This window comes from Schistocerca cancellata, chromosome 11 (assembly GCF_023864275.1).
Source record: "Schistocerca cancellata isolate TAMUIC-IGC-003103 chromosome 11, iqSchCanc2.1, whole genome shotgun sequence".
Classification (NCBI taxonomy): domain Eukaryota; kingdom Metazoa; phylum Arthropoda; class Insecta; order Orthoptera; family Acrididae; genus Schistocerca; species Schistocerca cancellata.
Window position 1 is genome coordinate 36,287,905 of NC_064636.1, and position 15,965 is coordinate 36,303,869.

A 15,965-nucleotide genomic window follows, 5' to 3' on the forward strand; every position below is an offset into this window, starting at 1 on the left:
TAAATGTTTGAAAATGCTGCTCTGTCATAAAAAACAAAAGACAAAACAATCTATTTCTATTGGCTGAGCAGTGGTGTCAAAAATGTATATGTTAAAATATGTTCATTCCTTATGGCACTCTTTGTACAAACACACAATTTCCTGTTGCACTGTGAATAAAATAGTGCAGATAAGGATTTGAACGAAAGAAAGGCTTGTGGATAAATTGAAATTTATGGAAATTGAGGAATAAAAATCAGGAACATGGATGAAAATGTAAAATAATAAAGTGGAAGAAATTAAATTGAAATTAATATACAAAAATAATTATAATCGCACGTACAAAGATCCACAATGAAAAAAGTTAGGAAGAAAAATGAGAGCAAATAAGAGTGTTTATGCAATGATTACAATGATGTGGGGAAGGATTAGAAATTAAAACAATGCATTTAAACCAATTAACTGACTAAAATTTGTCAGTCATTTCGATAAGGATTTAAAAATAAAATCCTCAAACCGTGTGATGAGATTAAACACACAGCTTCCAGTGCATCAGGTACGTATCTCAACCACTACCCTACAACACCACTCTCAAAATTACAATTATTTTGAAGGCGCCAAGAGTGTTTCATCGATTACTCGCAAAAGACAGCCTGCTAACGTGAATGGCTGCAGGGTGTGATACCTGCAACCCTGACCTACACTACTGTATAGGTGGTTTCAAAAAGTCGATCCCTCATGTGAGGACTTCTGCTTGTCAGAGAAATTGGAGCTTATATGATGTACTGTAATTTCACTAATTTGCAAATGAAATAGCAATGGATGAAAAAATGATTCCATGGACTTTTTGACCACTCTCACATGTGTGGTGGCTTGCAGACAGCATCTGTAGTAGTAGTAGTAGTAGCACTAGCACTATTACTGGCATTGTGTAGCATTGGAAACTTGACTGTTTGTGTTTGTTTTTATGTTTTCAGTCATGTGAACAAATGGGTCATGATCAGGAACTGCCAGTTATCATCAAAGAAGAAATTGTAAGTACATGGTGGCCACATTTGTTGGGTATCTTCTGCAATAGAAAACTATTAGTTTCTACATTGTAGCACCAGTATAGAGTATATGAGCAATTTATTGATACATAGGAGGTGTACAGTGTGCTGTGTATACCGGAATTTTTCTGTCTGAATACAATGCTAAAGTAACTTACGGGAATGCAACTTTGTGGTTTGATGCCTTTCTGTTTCTCTTGTAAGTTGATATGTTATGTACAAGCCCATTTTTGTTTCTTTCTCTTGATATGTTCATAAGAAGCCTACAGAAGTTTATTGGTATCGAAGAAAGGCCTCAGTTTGAGGATGACGTCTCTCAAAATGTACATTTGGAGCACAGCATTGTACAGAAGTTAATTCTAGGCTGTGGGAAAACCGGAAAAGAAGAGAATTGAGGCATTTGAGATAAGATTTATAGAAGGCTGCTGAAAAATTAAGTGGACTGAAAAGAGAAGACGTCAAATAGTTCTCTGCAGAGTTGGTGAGGAAAGGACTGGGTGAGAAACACTCGGTTTAGGAAGGGGCAGGATCATAGGCCACTTGTCAGGCTTCAAAGGCAGAGACGTCAGTAGCATCCGGGTCTCGAGATTCTGTCCGATTGCAATGTAGGCAGTACGTAAGCTGTGTGTACCCTATGGCGAGCAGGCGTGAGGCACGTCTGGCCTCTGTCAGGTGGGCAGGAGGCTGTCAGCTCCGTCTGGCCTCGGGAGAGAGGCTTTGAAGTCCTCTGCAGCTTGCTGTCTGTATGTGGAAGTATCGACCGTGTGCCATTACAGTTCCCGTAAAATGGCCCGGTATGGTTATCCCAGAGGCAAGAGGTTTGACCCAGGTATAGGTAGAAGTGCAATCGTTTGGCAGTTGCTTCAGTACGGTCGAAAATCTCTCGACGCGGCCGAGTGTATCCCAGAAGGAGTTTGGGAGTGGAGTTTTCAGATTGATCGGCAGACACAAACTGAGCTTGTACCGGTCAGAAAATAGACATCCTGTGAAGTTAGCGAACTTTCAGATAGACGACAGGTAGTCTGAAGAGTTACTGTGAGATTTGTGCGAGGCTTGTGTTAAGGACGTGTACTCGTTTTGCCAACTGTAATCCTGCCTGCAGTTTATTCAAGCTACAGGAAGGCAACAGAACTGTAACAGAGTAATGCAGCAGGTGCGTGGCTGTCTCACACATGTATGAAGCCAACAAATGCTTTACACTATGTGTCTAAGAGTCAGTATGTTGCAGACAACATGTACAGAAATCTATCTCAGTTCAGTGGACTCCGTTCCTGCATTTTTGGTGTTGAGCTATCTTAAAGGTCTGTGCAGCAGTCCGTTTACTCGCTGGACTACGTCTACCTCGTGGTGTCTTGTGTCCACAGCTCTGTCGCTCGATGCCAGTCGCTGGGTGTGTGTGTTCCTGTGGTGGTCGATAAAGGACAGAAAGGTCTTCCAATAGGAGACTTGCAGAAACATTGATCCTATAATCCGTTCATTGTAAGAATAAACCTGATGTAAACAAACACAAACGCAATGATTGGTCAGAAGCGGTACCACACGTGCACTGGTGTTGTTACGCTCTTGGAAGTAGGTCCTACTTATGTATGAGATATCTTATTACTAAGTTATGTTAAATGAAACTTCTAAGATATTCAAATGTGTTAACAGCCATCAACGTTTTTTTTAAACCTGCTTTAGGTACATCGTTTTGCTCTGATTGTGGCGCTGTTAATGTGCAGTATGAAAATGGCTGAGGCTGCTTTCTGTTCATTAGTGACACACACGTGCGGAACATGGTAAAAAAAGTGCCAAGAAACAGGCTGTTCTTAATGTTCTCCATAAATTTATGGAGATATTTAGCTTTAAAGTTTTCCCAGCGTTGTAAACAACGCAGTCTATACACGAACGTACGTTGAACCTGTAGCACAGTCAGTAGCGTAATGGAATGTGAACCAAATGTGGTTATACGTCCTTTGATTTAAATCTCCCCAGTGTAAACACCCCCCCCCCCCCCCCCCCCCACCGTCTCCTTCAATTTGAAATACCTGCATCCCGTAGTTATAAAACTCGTTGTTTTTTATGAATAATGCATCTTCTTGTTTTTAACTATTCCTGTTTCAATTTCAAATACAAATTCATAATTATCGATGTTATATGATAGACTGTTCGTAAGTTGTTTAAATTAATAAAACATCACAATTTATTTTTAAGGCAAAACTGAAAACCAAATCCTCGTTATTTGGACTGCGTCCGTTGTTTTATACCACAGAGGTAGATAAGTATCGTAGAAACATGAAAAACAATCATTTTCACAGCATCGAGCACACCGTACAAATGTTTTTTGCTACTGTACCATTACCATATGAACCCAAGAGAACTGATCTGGAGCCAAGCTGTGGGATTTGGCCCGAGAAGCAACAAGACTGTTAAGCTGCCAAACGTACTGGAACTAATGCATGTAGCTTTTTCACACGTCACTGCAGACCACTTGAACGATATAGAATGGCTCATCATAAAAGAAGTGAAGGCCTGGTTGTCTTTGTGGATTCTGTTTTCGATAGGCTTGTTATAAACGACGCTTCCAGAACTGAAGTGTATTCCTCGGATTCGGATAACGAAGAAGCTAAGAGATTACCAGATGACTGACTGTAAGTAATAGCTTCGGTGGCTTCAATATTTAACTATATGGTGAAAAACTTAAGTACTCGCATACATTGCACACAGCTTATGCAGAAAAATTACCCTGTGGTTAAGTCAAGAATTTTCATCATTGTTATTTTGAATTACAGTAGTACATTAGCTAAAAACGATTACGTGTTGTATTTTCATCTAGTCGTCTAAGGAGCGTTTTGTGGAGATTTGCAGTATATTATTTCATTCTGCTTAAAAATTAAATGACATTCGAAGCTGTATTGCTCCTCTGTTTTTACGTGTGAACTGCAGCTGGCGACGCCACAACAGGCTAGCTGTACCAGCTGACTGGCCAGTGCTGTCCAAGTTAAATGCGCCGGTAAAGTTCTTGTCCCGTATCGTTGCTAAGTTGATGTGCGCTTAACACACAGCACAAAATGTACCCTTATCACCACATTTGACAGTTCTTGGGACAGTTTGGCTGCAGTCCCACTTGAAACAGAAATCCAATGAGGTTCCAGCAAATGCAGAATAATACATAGTGCAATGTGTACAGCAGGTTTATTCTTATGACGAATGAATTATCGCACACACCTCTGGGCAGAGAAGTGATTATGGGCTGTTGATAGTGAATAGTCAGTTGGAAACTGTATAGCCATTAAACAATCGTGGTCACTGACATAACAAACTTGGCTGATAATCTTTGCAGTAGTGTAGCAGATGTGAAGAAATGTACAGGGTGGCAGCTAGTCAAGGAAATTTTAAGGAATGGGCTTAAAAATTCAGAGGCCTTGGTCAAGTGTTTGCAGATTTTCTCCCAGAGTCACTTCAGCTGTGCCTACATTACTAAAGCTGCCTGGCTTTCAGAACCGAGGCAGTTCTGTCTAGTAAAAGCTCCTGGCAGGACACCTTCAGTCTTATGCTGAACTCGCTCTCAAATTCACGCAATCGGTTTAGCCGGCAGCGAGTGTGGATTCTGGAAGGTTCTGGAGAACATAATTCTGTCGCTTGTCTTTCTAGTGATTCAGACGTAGAATAGAACAGGCATCTTTCTTGGGAAGCAGAGCCTCTGGCACTCTGCCCGTCAGTGTCGTCGTAATTGCCGTCTGCTTCACGTCTGCTGTGCAGCGAGCTACCATAATTTAAGTATTAACTGTATTTTTCTTACTTGTCACTTCTTCTTCCGTGTGTTTTTGCTTTTAGGAAGCTTTAATTGTCGAGAGCTATTAATAGTTCCATAGATTTTGTGTTTGTTTTGAATACGGTCAGAGAGAGTCCCTTTAGTCAACCATAGTGCCAGTAGTGCTAGTGTTTGTTTTCAATACAGTCCAAAGACAGGTAGTGCTATTTTCATTGTTTTCTACAAGAAGTGGCTAACAACCACAGTTTAGTGAATAAACAGCCGCCTTTAGTGAATTAGCAGTCTAGTTAAAGGTTGATTAACTCTCTTCAGTAAATTGATTCCTTAGGATGGATAGGATGTGTGACTGCTGTGTACGGACGCAGGAGGAGCTGGCCACTGTTCGCGAACAGCTGAGCGTGTTGATGGCCGCGGTCAGCCGTCTTCAGGCTGCTGCCTCGGAGTGTAGCGGCAGTGGGGAGTCTGGTGCGTCGCAAGGTACACCCCAGGTGTTACATGCTTCACCCACTGTCCCTGCTGTCGAGACATCTTCGCGGCTACCGGGCGCGGTTGGGCCACCCTCTCCCCAAGGGGAGTGGCGGGTTCAGCGGCGTTCGCGGCGCACGAGGCGGAGGGTCAATGTGGAGGCTGGCCGTGTGGCATCGCCCGTTCTGCCTGTGAGTGGACATGTGGCTGCTCCTTCAGCAAGGTCCGAGCAGGCGCACGGGGGAAGGGGTTTATTAGTTATTGGGAGCTCCAACGTTAGGCGGGTGATGGAGCCCCTTAGGGAAATAGCGGGAAGGTCGGGGAAGAAGGCCGATGTTCACTCTGTCTGCTTGCCGGGGGGTCTCATCCGAGATGTGGAGGAGGCCTTACCGGCGGCGATAGAGAGCACTGGGTGCACCCGACTGCAAATTGTTGCTCATGTCGGCACCAATGACTCCTGCCGTCTGGGTTCAGAGGTCATTCTCAGTTCGTACAGGCGGTTGGCGGAATTGGTGAAGGCGGAAAACCTCGCTCACGGGGTGAAATCAGAGCTAACTATTTGTAGTATCGTTCCCAGAACCGATTGCGGTCCTCTGGTTTGGAGCCGAGTGGAAGGCTTAAACCAGAGGCTCAGACGATTCTGCGGAGATCTGGGGTGCAAATTTCTCGACCTCCGCTATCGGGTGGAGAAATGTAGGGTCCCTCTGAATAGGTCAGGCGTGCACTACACGCCGGAAGCGGCTACAAGGGTAGCGGAGTACGTGTGGAGTGCACATGGGGGTTTTTTAGGTTAGAGAATCCCCTCCCTAGGCCCGACAAGACGCCTCCTGAGATGCGGCAAGGTAGGAGTAGGCAAAATGCAACAGGGAATAACAATATTAATGTGCTAATAGTAAACTGCAGGAGCGTCTACAGAAAGGTCCCAGAACTGCTGTCATTAATAAACGGTCACAACGCCCATATAGTACTAGGGACAGAAAGTTGGCTGAAACCAGACGTTAACAGTAATGAAATCCTAAACTCAGATTGGGATGTATACCGCAGAGACAGGCTGGACAGTGAAGGGGGAGGCGTGTTTATAGCGATAAGAAGTGCGATAGTATCGAAGGAAATTGACGGAGATCCGAAATGTGAAATGATTTGGGTGAAGGTCACGGTTAAAGCAGGCTCAGACATGGTAATTGGATGTCTCTATAGGCCCCCTGGCTCAGCAGCTGTTGTGGCTGAGCACCTGAAGGATAATTTGGAAAATATTTCGAGTAGATTTCCCCACCATGTTATAGTTCTGGGTGGAGATTTTAATTTGCCGGGTATAGACTGGGAGACTCAGACGTTCATAACGGGTGGCAGGGACAAAGAATCCAGTGAAATTTTTTTAAGTGCTTTATCTGAAAACTACCTTGAGCAGTTAAACAGAGAACCGACCTGTGGCGATAACATATTAGAGCTTCTGGTGACAAACAGACCTGAACTATTTGAAAAAGTTAACGCAGAACAGAGAATCAGCGATCATAAAGCAGTTACGGCATCGATGATTTCAGCCGTAAATAGGAATATTAAAAAGGGTAGGAAGATTTTTCTGTTTAGAAAAAGTGACAAAAAGCAGATTTCAGAGTACCTGTTGGCTCAACACAAAAGTTTTGTCTCGAGTACAGATAGTGTTGAGGATCAGTGGACAGAGTTCAAAACCGTCGTACATAATGCGTTAGATGAGTATGTGCCAAGCAAGATCGTAAGAGATGGAAAAGAGCCACCGTGGTACAACAACAGAGTTAGAAAACTGCTGCGGAAGCAAAGGGAACTTCACAGCAAACATAAACATAGCCAAAGCCTTGCAGACAAACAAAAATTACGTGAAGCGAAATGTAGCGTGAGGAGGGCTATGCGAGAGGCGTTCAATGAATTCGAAAGTAAAGTTCTATGTACTGACTTGGCAGAAAATCCTAAGAAATTTTGGTCTTATGTCAAAGCGGTAGGTGGATCAAAACAAAATGTCCAGACACTCTGTGACCAAAATGGTACTGAAACAGAGGATGACAGACTAAAGGCCGAAATACTAAATGTCTTTTTCCAAAGCTGTTTCACAGAGGAAGATTGCACTGTAGTTCCTTCTCTAGATTGTCGCACAGATGACAAAATGGTAGATATCGAAATAGACGACAGAGGGATAGAGAAACAATTAAAATCGCTCAAAAGAGGAAAGGCCTCTGGACCTGATGGGATACCAGTTCAGTTTTACACAGAGTACGCGAAGAAACTTGCCCCCCTTCTTGCAGCGGTGTACCGTAGGTCTCTAGAAGAGCGTAGCGTTCCAAAGGATTGGAAAAGGGCACAGGTCATCCCCGTTTTCAAGAAGGGACGTCAAACAGATGTGCAGAACTATAGACCTATATCTCTAACGTCGATCAGTTGTAGAATTTTGGAACACGTATTGTGTTCAAGTATAATGACTTTTCTGGAGACTAGAAATCTACTCTGTAGGAATCAGCATGGGTTTCGAAAAAGACGGTCATGTGAAACCCAGCTCGCGCTATTCGTCCACGAGACTCAGAGGGCCATAGACACGGTTTCCCAAGTAGGTGCCGTGTTTCTTGACTTCCGCAAGGCGTTCGATACAGCTCCCCAGTCGTTTAATGAACAAAGTAAGAGCATATGGACTATCAGACCAATTGTGTGATTGGATTGAGGAGTTCCTAGATAACAGGACGCAGCATGTCATTCTCAATGGAGAGAAGTCCTCCGAAGTAAGAGTGATTTCAGGTGTGCCGCAGGGGAGTGTCATAGGACCGTTGCTATTCACAATATACATAAATGACCTGGTGGATGACATCGGAAGTTCACTGAGGCTTTTTGCAGATGATGCTGTGGTGTATCGAGAGGTTGTAACAATGGAAAATTGTACTGAAATGCAGGATGATCTGCAGAGAATTGACGCATGGTGCACGGAATGGCAATTGAATCTCAATGTAGACAAGTGTAATGTGCTGCGAATACACAGAAAGATAGATCCTTTATCATTTAGCTACCAAATAGCAGGTCAGCAACTGGAAGCAGTTAATACCATAAATTATCTGGGAGTACGCATTAGGAGTGATTTAAAATGGGATGATCATATAATGTTGATCGTTGCTAAAGCAGATGCCAGACTGAGATTCATTGGAAGAATCCTAAGGAAATGCAATCCGAAAACAAAGGAAGTAGGTTACAGTACGCTTGTTCGCCCACTGCTTGAATACTGCTCAGCAGTGTGGGATCCGTACCAGATAGGGTTGATAGAAGATATAGAGAAGATCCAACGGAGAGCATCGCGCTTCGTTACAGGATCATTCAGTAATCGCGAAAGCGTTACGGAGATGATAGATAAACTCCAGTGGAAGACTCTGCAGGAGAGACGCTCGGTACGGGCTTTTGTCAAAGTTTCGAGAACATACCTTCACCGAAGAGTCAAGCAGTATATTGCTCCCTCCTACTCATATCTCGCGAAGAGACCGTGAGGATAAAATCAGAGAGATTAGAGCCCACACAGAGGCATACCTACAATCCTTCTTTCCACGAACAATACGAGACTGGAATAGAAGGGAGAACCGATAGAGGTACTCAAGGTACCCTCCGCCACACACCGTCAGGTGGCTTGCGGAGTATGGATGTAGATGTAGATGTAGATGTAGATGTAGATGTAGATGTAGATGACCAGCCAACAACAGAACTTAACTTAACACGATCTGCCATCTCTCGTGTCACTGACTTCCTTTAGTTTCTTCGATGTCTTAGACTGGCCTGTGTGTGTCCCATGTATCCTGTATATTGAAATACATTTTCTTTATTTGACCAGATTTCCTGGGCACCCAAGTCCCGACCACTTGACTATCTGTACACAAAACAGGTGGTACTGATAGGTATTAGAATAAGAAATCTGACTAAATGCAGTAAATGAGTTCTGTTACTTGGGCAGCAAGATCACTGGCCATGTCTGAAGTAGGGGAGATAAAAATGCAGGCTGGCAGTAGGAAGAAAAGTACTTTGGAAAATTAGGAATTAGTGAAAATTTAATAAAAATTTAAGCATTATGAAGCCTTTCAGAAAGTGTTGTTCAGAGTGTAGTGTTTAATGAAAATGAAATGTGTGCAGTAAGCAATTAAGGTATGAAAAGACGAGAAACTTTTGAAATCTCTCTGGTAATCCATCGTGACAGTGGGACGGCAACTGTACACAAAATATTTGAATAATGTTAACTAAACCAGCAGTTGTACTGTTAGCCAATAATTTAATAAACAGTGTTAGGCTACAGTACAGTTTTTGGTTGAAAATATCATTGTTCAAGTAATTTTGAAATGTGTTATGACAGAGATTTAAAGATCCGATCAAATAACTGATGAGGTACTGCATCAAATTTGGAGAAATGGATGTATGTGGGAAAATCTAACCAAAGCAAGGGGCCGGTTGTGTTTTGTTTTTGTGGATGGTGTTGTGGAATATGGTAATAACTAGCAAACCCAGCAATACTTTGCTATTACTAAACAGGTATGCGAATTGTGTACTCATTCTGATCCCCCCCCCAATCCACCCCACCCCCGGTCTCTCTCTCTCTCTCTCTCTCTCTCTCTCTCTCTCTCTCTCTCTCTCTCTCTGTGTGTGTGTGTGTGTGTGTGTGTGTGTGTGTGTGTGTGTGTGTGTGTGTGGGCCTTGTTTATCATTACTGTAAATGAAATCTTGATAGGGAAATGAAGTCACTTTAAATAAATCAATAAATTGGTTTACTGTAAATGGATAGATAGAGTGTCTGTATTCACCAAGTGGTAGTGCCAAGAGAACTCACCTATATTAAAAAAAAAAGTACTATGTATGCAATTTTTGGAGGTGCTGGTATGTGTGTGTCACTTGTGTGTTTTCCTGCTGCTGCTTGTTGAGTAGCTTTTTTTATCTATACAACTACATTATATTGCCAAAAATTGATTATTTTCATGGCTAAATTGGTTGGATCATTAATGTAATGGGACAGGAGAGACATCTCCAGCTGGTGGACCTGCAAGGCTTGTAGCTTCAATGACAGTGTGGCTCACAGTTTTAAGCTTTGAATGGGTAGAGTTGCAAAGTTTTGGATGATTCATATCTACTACTGTATAGTAGTATTCTAATCAAAGTCGATAAACTGTAAATACAACATTTCTCTTTCCTCTTAAAACTGACGGCAGTGAAGAAGAGCACACTAAGGTGTATACAATCTTTGTTTAAAATTATGAATAAGGAGAAGTTTGTCTAATGGTTTAAATGCCCCAATATCAGAGTTTGGGTTTGGCAAAGTAGAGAGAGTGTTACCTGTAATAGGGTATGGAGTTGTTTATCATGGTTCCAGTGTGCTCCACTTACTGTGCTTAAGAAAATACTAAATGCCAAAGGGTATGAACAGATTTCGCAGCAACCGAGCAAGGTGGCGCAGTGGTTAGACACTGGACTTGCATTCGGGAGGACGACGGTTCAACCCCGCGTCTGACCATCCTGATTTAGGTTTTCCGTGATTTCCCTAAATCGCTCCAGGCAAATGCCGGGATGGTTCCTTTCAAAGGGCACGGCCGACTTCCTTCCCCGTCCTTCCCTAATCCAATGAGTCTGATGACCTCGCTGTCTGGTCTCCTTCCCCAAAACCCACCACCCACCAGATTTTGCAGCATTGTGTATTGATTACATTAGAGCAGCAGTTCAGAGACAATTGTTGATTTATCAGAATGACAGTGCACCCTGTCGTACAGCATCATCTTTGTGGCAGTAGTTTTTTGACAGATAACATTCCTGAAATGGTCTGACCAGTCCTGAGTTCCAACCAGAACCCAATGAGACATCCTCGGGACAAGTTAGAATGTCGACTTTGCTTTGGACCCCTGTTTTGGCTCTTGGGGGATAGTGGGCTGTCGTGCCTTCACTGACATTCAGACATCTCACTGAGAGTGTATCCCACTGAGTTCCAGCCGCCGTAAAGCTGAAGGTTGTGCACGACACATATTGAAGTCCACCAATAGGTGACCAGGCACTCTTGATGATATAGTGTATGTGTGATTTATTTCCACTTCAGAGGACTGTTATTAATGCCTTGATTAATATTGTGTTTGGATTGTGGTTGAATATCTGTTCCTTTCAGCCAGGTGCCTTTGTGATTGCAACATTTTTTATATATGACTCTTAGGTGTTTTGCAATTAATGTGTGTTACATGTTTTCCAATATGTGTGTGTTGTTTGTTGCAGGACTGTGACGATTACATCGATCCGTTCGGCATTTCAGGAGAGGTAAGGTGTATAATAGCTAATGTGCTTTATGTTGATACTTACGATAATGATAGGAGTGCAGACAACGTGTTGAGTAGTGTACAATAACATAAGCGAGGCATTTTGAAGTACCGGGCTGTGCCCTTCCTAAGAGTAGTAAAAGTGTTAAACCAATTAGCTGTCACATTACATCATAGAGATTATTAATCTGGTCAGCTCACAAACTCCCCTCAAAGTTGTAACTTGGTTCCCAGGAAGGCCTACAAATGGAACTGGAATTGGTGAAATACTCATTATGGGGTGTAGAAGTGAGGCTGTACGTGGAACAATTCACTGAGAAATACTGAAATTCTAGAAGTTGTTCATACCCTGTAAATTGTCGATTTCAAATTAGTTGTCAGAATAAGACACTAGGAAGCGACTTGGTATCACGTGTTTAATACTTGCTATCAGAATTTAAGTATCTGACAAGTTCATTAGTATATGGGGGGCTTAATCTGTAGATCACACTATATGACCGTGTGGCATGAATAAATACGGTAGCTGTCAAATTTCCATGGCAAAATTCTATACCCTTTGGAGGAGGAGATTTGGCATAAGAAGAGTTTCATAGGTAATTTTCACTATTCTTTGAGTTCATTCTAAAGCAGCAGTCATACACACTCAATTTAGAAGTAACAACTCTGTCTTTCACTATTAAGTCCATTTCAAGTGATGTGGTATTGGAAGTCCTTCCAGTTAAAGTTAGTTAGTTCGCTGTTGTTAATAAATTGCCCACAGTTGCAGAATTTGGTGAATGTTTAAGAAAGAATAAGAACAGTGTGCTAAACCCGATCTCGAACCTGCCTTTGTCTTTGGTGAGAAAGTTCTCTACCGACTGAACTATCCAGGCACAACTCACAGTCTGCCCTCACAGCTCCACTTCCACCTCTACGTCATCTCCTATCTTCGAAACTTAACAGAAATTCTCCTGCATACCTCACAGGATGTGCAAGAGAACCTAAAGATTGGTATGAAAACTGAAAACTGCAGTGTTTTACTAGCAATGGATCTTGTGGAAGTGATTATAATGTGAATGACCTGAATTTTACCTCCATCGTAGTGCTGCTTCTCTTTGGTGCAGATCTTGCTGCAGTTATGTAGTTTATTGACAAGTTCTTAAGTGATGAACATATTGAGCGTTGGTAAGCTCAAGACCTTTTCATATTTGAAGACCTCTGCAGTAAAATTCAGTAAGGGACAAGTAGCTTGTTTTGAGAAATTGTGGAGTAAAGTTTGAGCAAAATTTCATAAAGAAAATCTTTCAGTCATGCGCAATGTGATTTTCTAAAAAGTTTGTGTAAGTCATTGTTTTGAATTATGGGTCAATCCAAATGAAGTGGTCCTATAAAAATTAAGTTGGTAGTTTGACCATTTTTAAATATTTTAATTTTTTTATTTGTGATTATCCTGTAATTGAGAAGTTCAGAAAAGTTTTAAAGAAAATTTTACCTTTCACCTTTACAGAATGACAGCCATTTTAGTTTGTAAGCGCACATAGATGTTTCAGTTTAGAGACGTTAGCAAAAATATGAATATCTCTGCACTGGGTTAAATTACAACATTGCAGTTGACATGATTGTTTTTAGAAACTTGTCCTCCACAACATTGTCTATTACACAAAATATCCTAAATTCAAAAATAACCAATCAAAATGACCTTCAAAATTTGGTTACCCAAATTTTCAAAAATCCGATTTTTAGACCCAAAAATAGAAAACAAGTTGTGATGTATGAGAGTTTGTTCCCCCCCTTCCCATATAGTTAGATATCATACACTACTAGCCTCATATAGAGCAAGAACACTTACAAGTCTTTCCTTAATTTTTATGAATTTTTGAAATTTGAAAATTTTTATTTTTTGTAAAGTTTGGGGTTAGTTATCTCAGGTGGGACTGAACACAAAAATGATTTTTGCAAAGTTTGTGCACCTATATGATAGAAACGTACTGTAAAAAATTCAACATTGATATCCGACTGTGAACAAAGATATGAATTTTTGAAAATGAGGAGATAATTCACGTTACTCTACAGCTGATCTTATGGCTGTTGCCTATTCATGTGTGATATTGGTGAGATATAATCAATTATTGTTGAAGTAAGGTACTGAATTATATACAAAAAGTGGAAACTTCACTGAAATTAATTTATATTATTTTGACGTACTTAAAATAAATATTTTCAGTTAACATCCTCAGAGATATGACTGTTCCTGAACCTGGTGGGGATTGTTAAGAACACTTATTTCTTCAGACAGCTTCTGTGATGTAGAATAAGACCCAGTTGCTGTGGTAAGTTCAAGCACGGAAAACATTTGTCATTGGTATCCGGACTTTGTCACTAGTAGATTTCTTGAATGATGTTCTTGGGCCAGCAGGGTGGTAAAAATGCACAAAAACATCATTGTTTTCCAAACTTATTCTTTCAACCACTGCAAGCTACCACTGTCCATCATACACACATGCCACTATGTCATTCAACGTTAAAGCCAGAAGAGATGTAATTTTACTGACACAATGATCCTCATTAATTTTGGTTTCTGATGTTACATAGCATCGAACTAAGTTTTCTGCAATGCCAAGGAATTTGTGGAAATGCTCTGTTCCATTTATTGCTATACAATTTTGAAATCTGGTTTGAAGTGTTGTTTTCATATGCAGAACCATTTCTTCTTTCTTGATCAGAAAATAGGTAATGCCTATAATATTATCCTTACAAAAGACATATGTGTCCTGTACTGTGAGAATTTGGTCTGTGATTGGTCTTTGTAGGCCGGCTTTACTTATTTCACGTTTTGTTATACCTCCTACTCCATCACATGCATTTTTACCATGGCAAGATGCAAAAAAGTGTCATTCAGCCTCCAACCCAAAGTCTATTTTGTGGTTGCACTTATTTGAAAAATTCTTTTTGTTCTTATACTGACTACCACTTCCATCTGAAAAGTGTATCAGCTTCTCAACCTTGGGAAAATGTTCCTTTATGTAATTTATTACATACTTTTGAAACACATCTACAGCCTAAGTGTTGTGCTCCAAGTAGTCACTTAGAATACAAATTGAAGAATTGCAAACTTCATCTTTCTCATTTTTAAAGTAGGGAATAAATGGATGCACTGTTGCCTGGTCATTGACCCAGTGGTACCCTAGTATTGCATCTTGGATCACCAATGTAAATTTTTTTGCAAAATCAGCTAGCACTATGCATTCAGTTTCATGAAATTGTGCTTTTTTGTCCTTCAAAAACTTACTTTGGATTTTAGAAACATATTGGTGACTTCTGAGTTTTTGTAAATTATCAATTAGAGATTCCAAGTACTCTTCCTGGGATTTAACCATTGTTATCATTTCTGCCCTGTCAGTTGTGATCCACTGTTGGAAGTTAATACTGTTTGGCATTTCCTCATCATATTTGTGAAACAATTCAATAACTATTTCCTTACCAGGGCATTTATTACACAAACCCATCATGTAGTCATAACTGTTAAGTGTTACAGACAATTAAATCAAGTAATTCTTTGTGCTTAAGATCACTTGAGTTTTGCACGTGCAATCATCAGTTTGTCGATTTGATGATATAAACAAACACATACGGAGTGTGTCCCTGAGGATCCAGCCAAAATATTGTGAATTATACCACTACAAACTTATTTTACATAACGACACACAAATGTGGGCAAGAACTGTGTGAAATCCTTATGTGCTATTTGAACATCAATGATAATATATTATAATTTATTAGGATTTAGTTCCATAAGTAATACTATTCTAGGTACATACAATAAGAGTTTGTTTTGTATAAGAGCCACTGTCTTTAACCATGTCTTTATTTGACAAAATTGCAAACCACAGTGGAGGTCACAAAATTTTGACCTTCCAATTTTGCGTTTAGGATGAGAATTTTTGAAAGGTACATAAAGTTCATTTAAATTTGACAGCACTAGTCGTTTCTGCTTTGTTACTTTAACTCCATTTATAACAACTATTTTGCTGACTTTGCAACCTGGGCACATTCTACTGTTTTCATCATCTTCAAAAAAACTGCTGGATCTTTTTAATAGTTTCTTCACTTATACCTACTCCTTTCTTCTTTCCTAAAACTGGAAGAATCCCTTGCTCTTTCACTAATTTTCGAGTTAGTGTAACCAAATGATGAGAAACGTTGAATTCATGAACTATTTTTTTCTCTTGACCATGAGTCAGGGAGCAAACTTAAAATTTTAACTTTTTCCTCTTTAGATGTCCCTGAAGATTTAATTTTTAATTTCTCAAATATTCAGTGTCAGATGATGCTGGTGGTAGGTTTTCTTCTTCTTTAGAAATAATGATGGTATCTGAATTATTAAAGCATGATTCGAAGTCTTTTCTAATTTTGTCCGAAGTTTGTTGTACCTTATTTTCAATAGCTGCTTTTCTTTTTCTG

General features: G+C 40.6%; 1 protein-coding gene across 3 annotated transcripts in view; it reads left to right on the forward strand.

Annotated features, from left to right (window-relative positions):
- The window catches only part of LOC126108764 (THAP domain-containing protein 6-like), a 159,095-nt gene that overhangs the window by 112,355 nt on the left and 30,775 nt on the right, over positions 1 to 15,965 (forward strand). For all 3 annotated transcript variants that reach the window (XM_049914116.1, XM_049914118.1, XM_049914117.1), the window contains exons 6-7: positions 957 to 1,013; positions 11,485 to 11,526. In XM_049914116.1, coding sequence (XP_049770073.1) covers positions 957 to 1,013; positions 11,485 to 11,526 — 99 coding nt within the window. The remainder of the gene's footprint in view (positions 1 to 956; positions 1,014 to 11,484; positions 11,527 to 15,965) is intronic.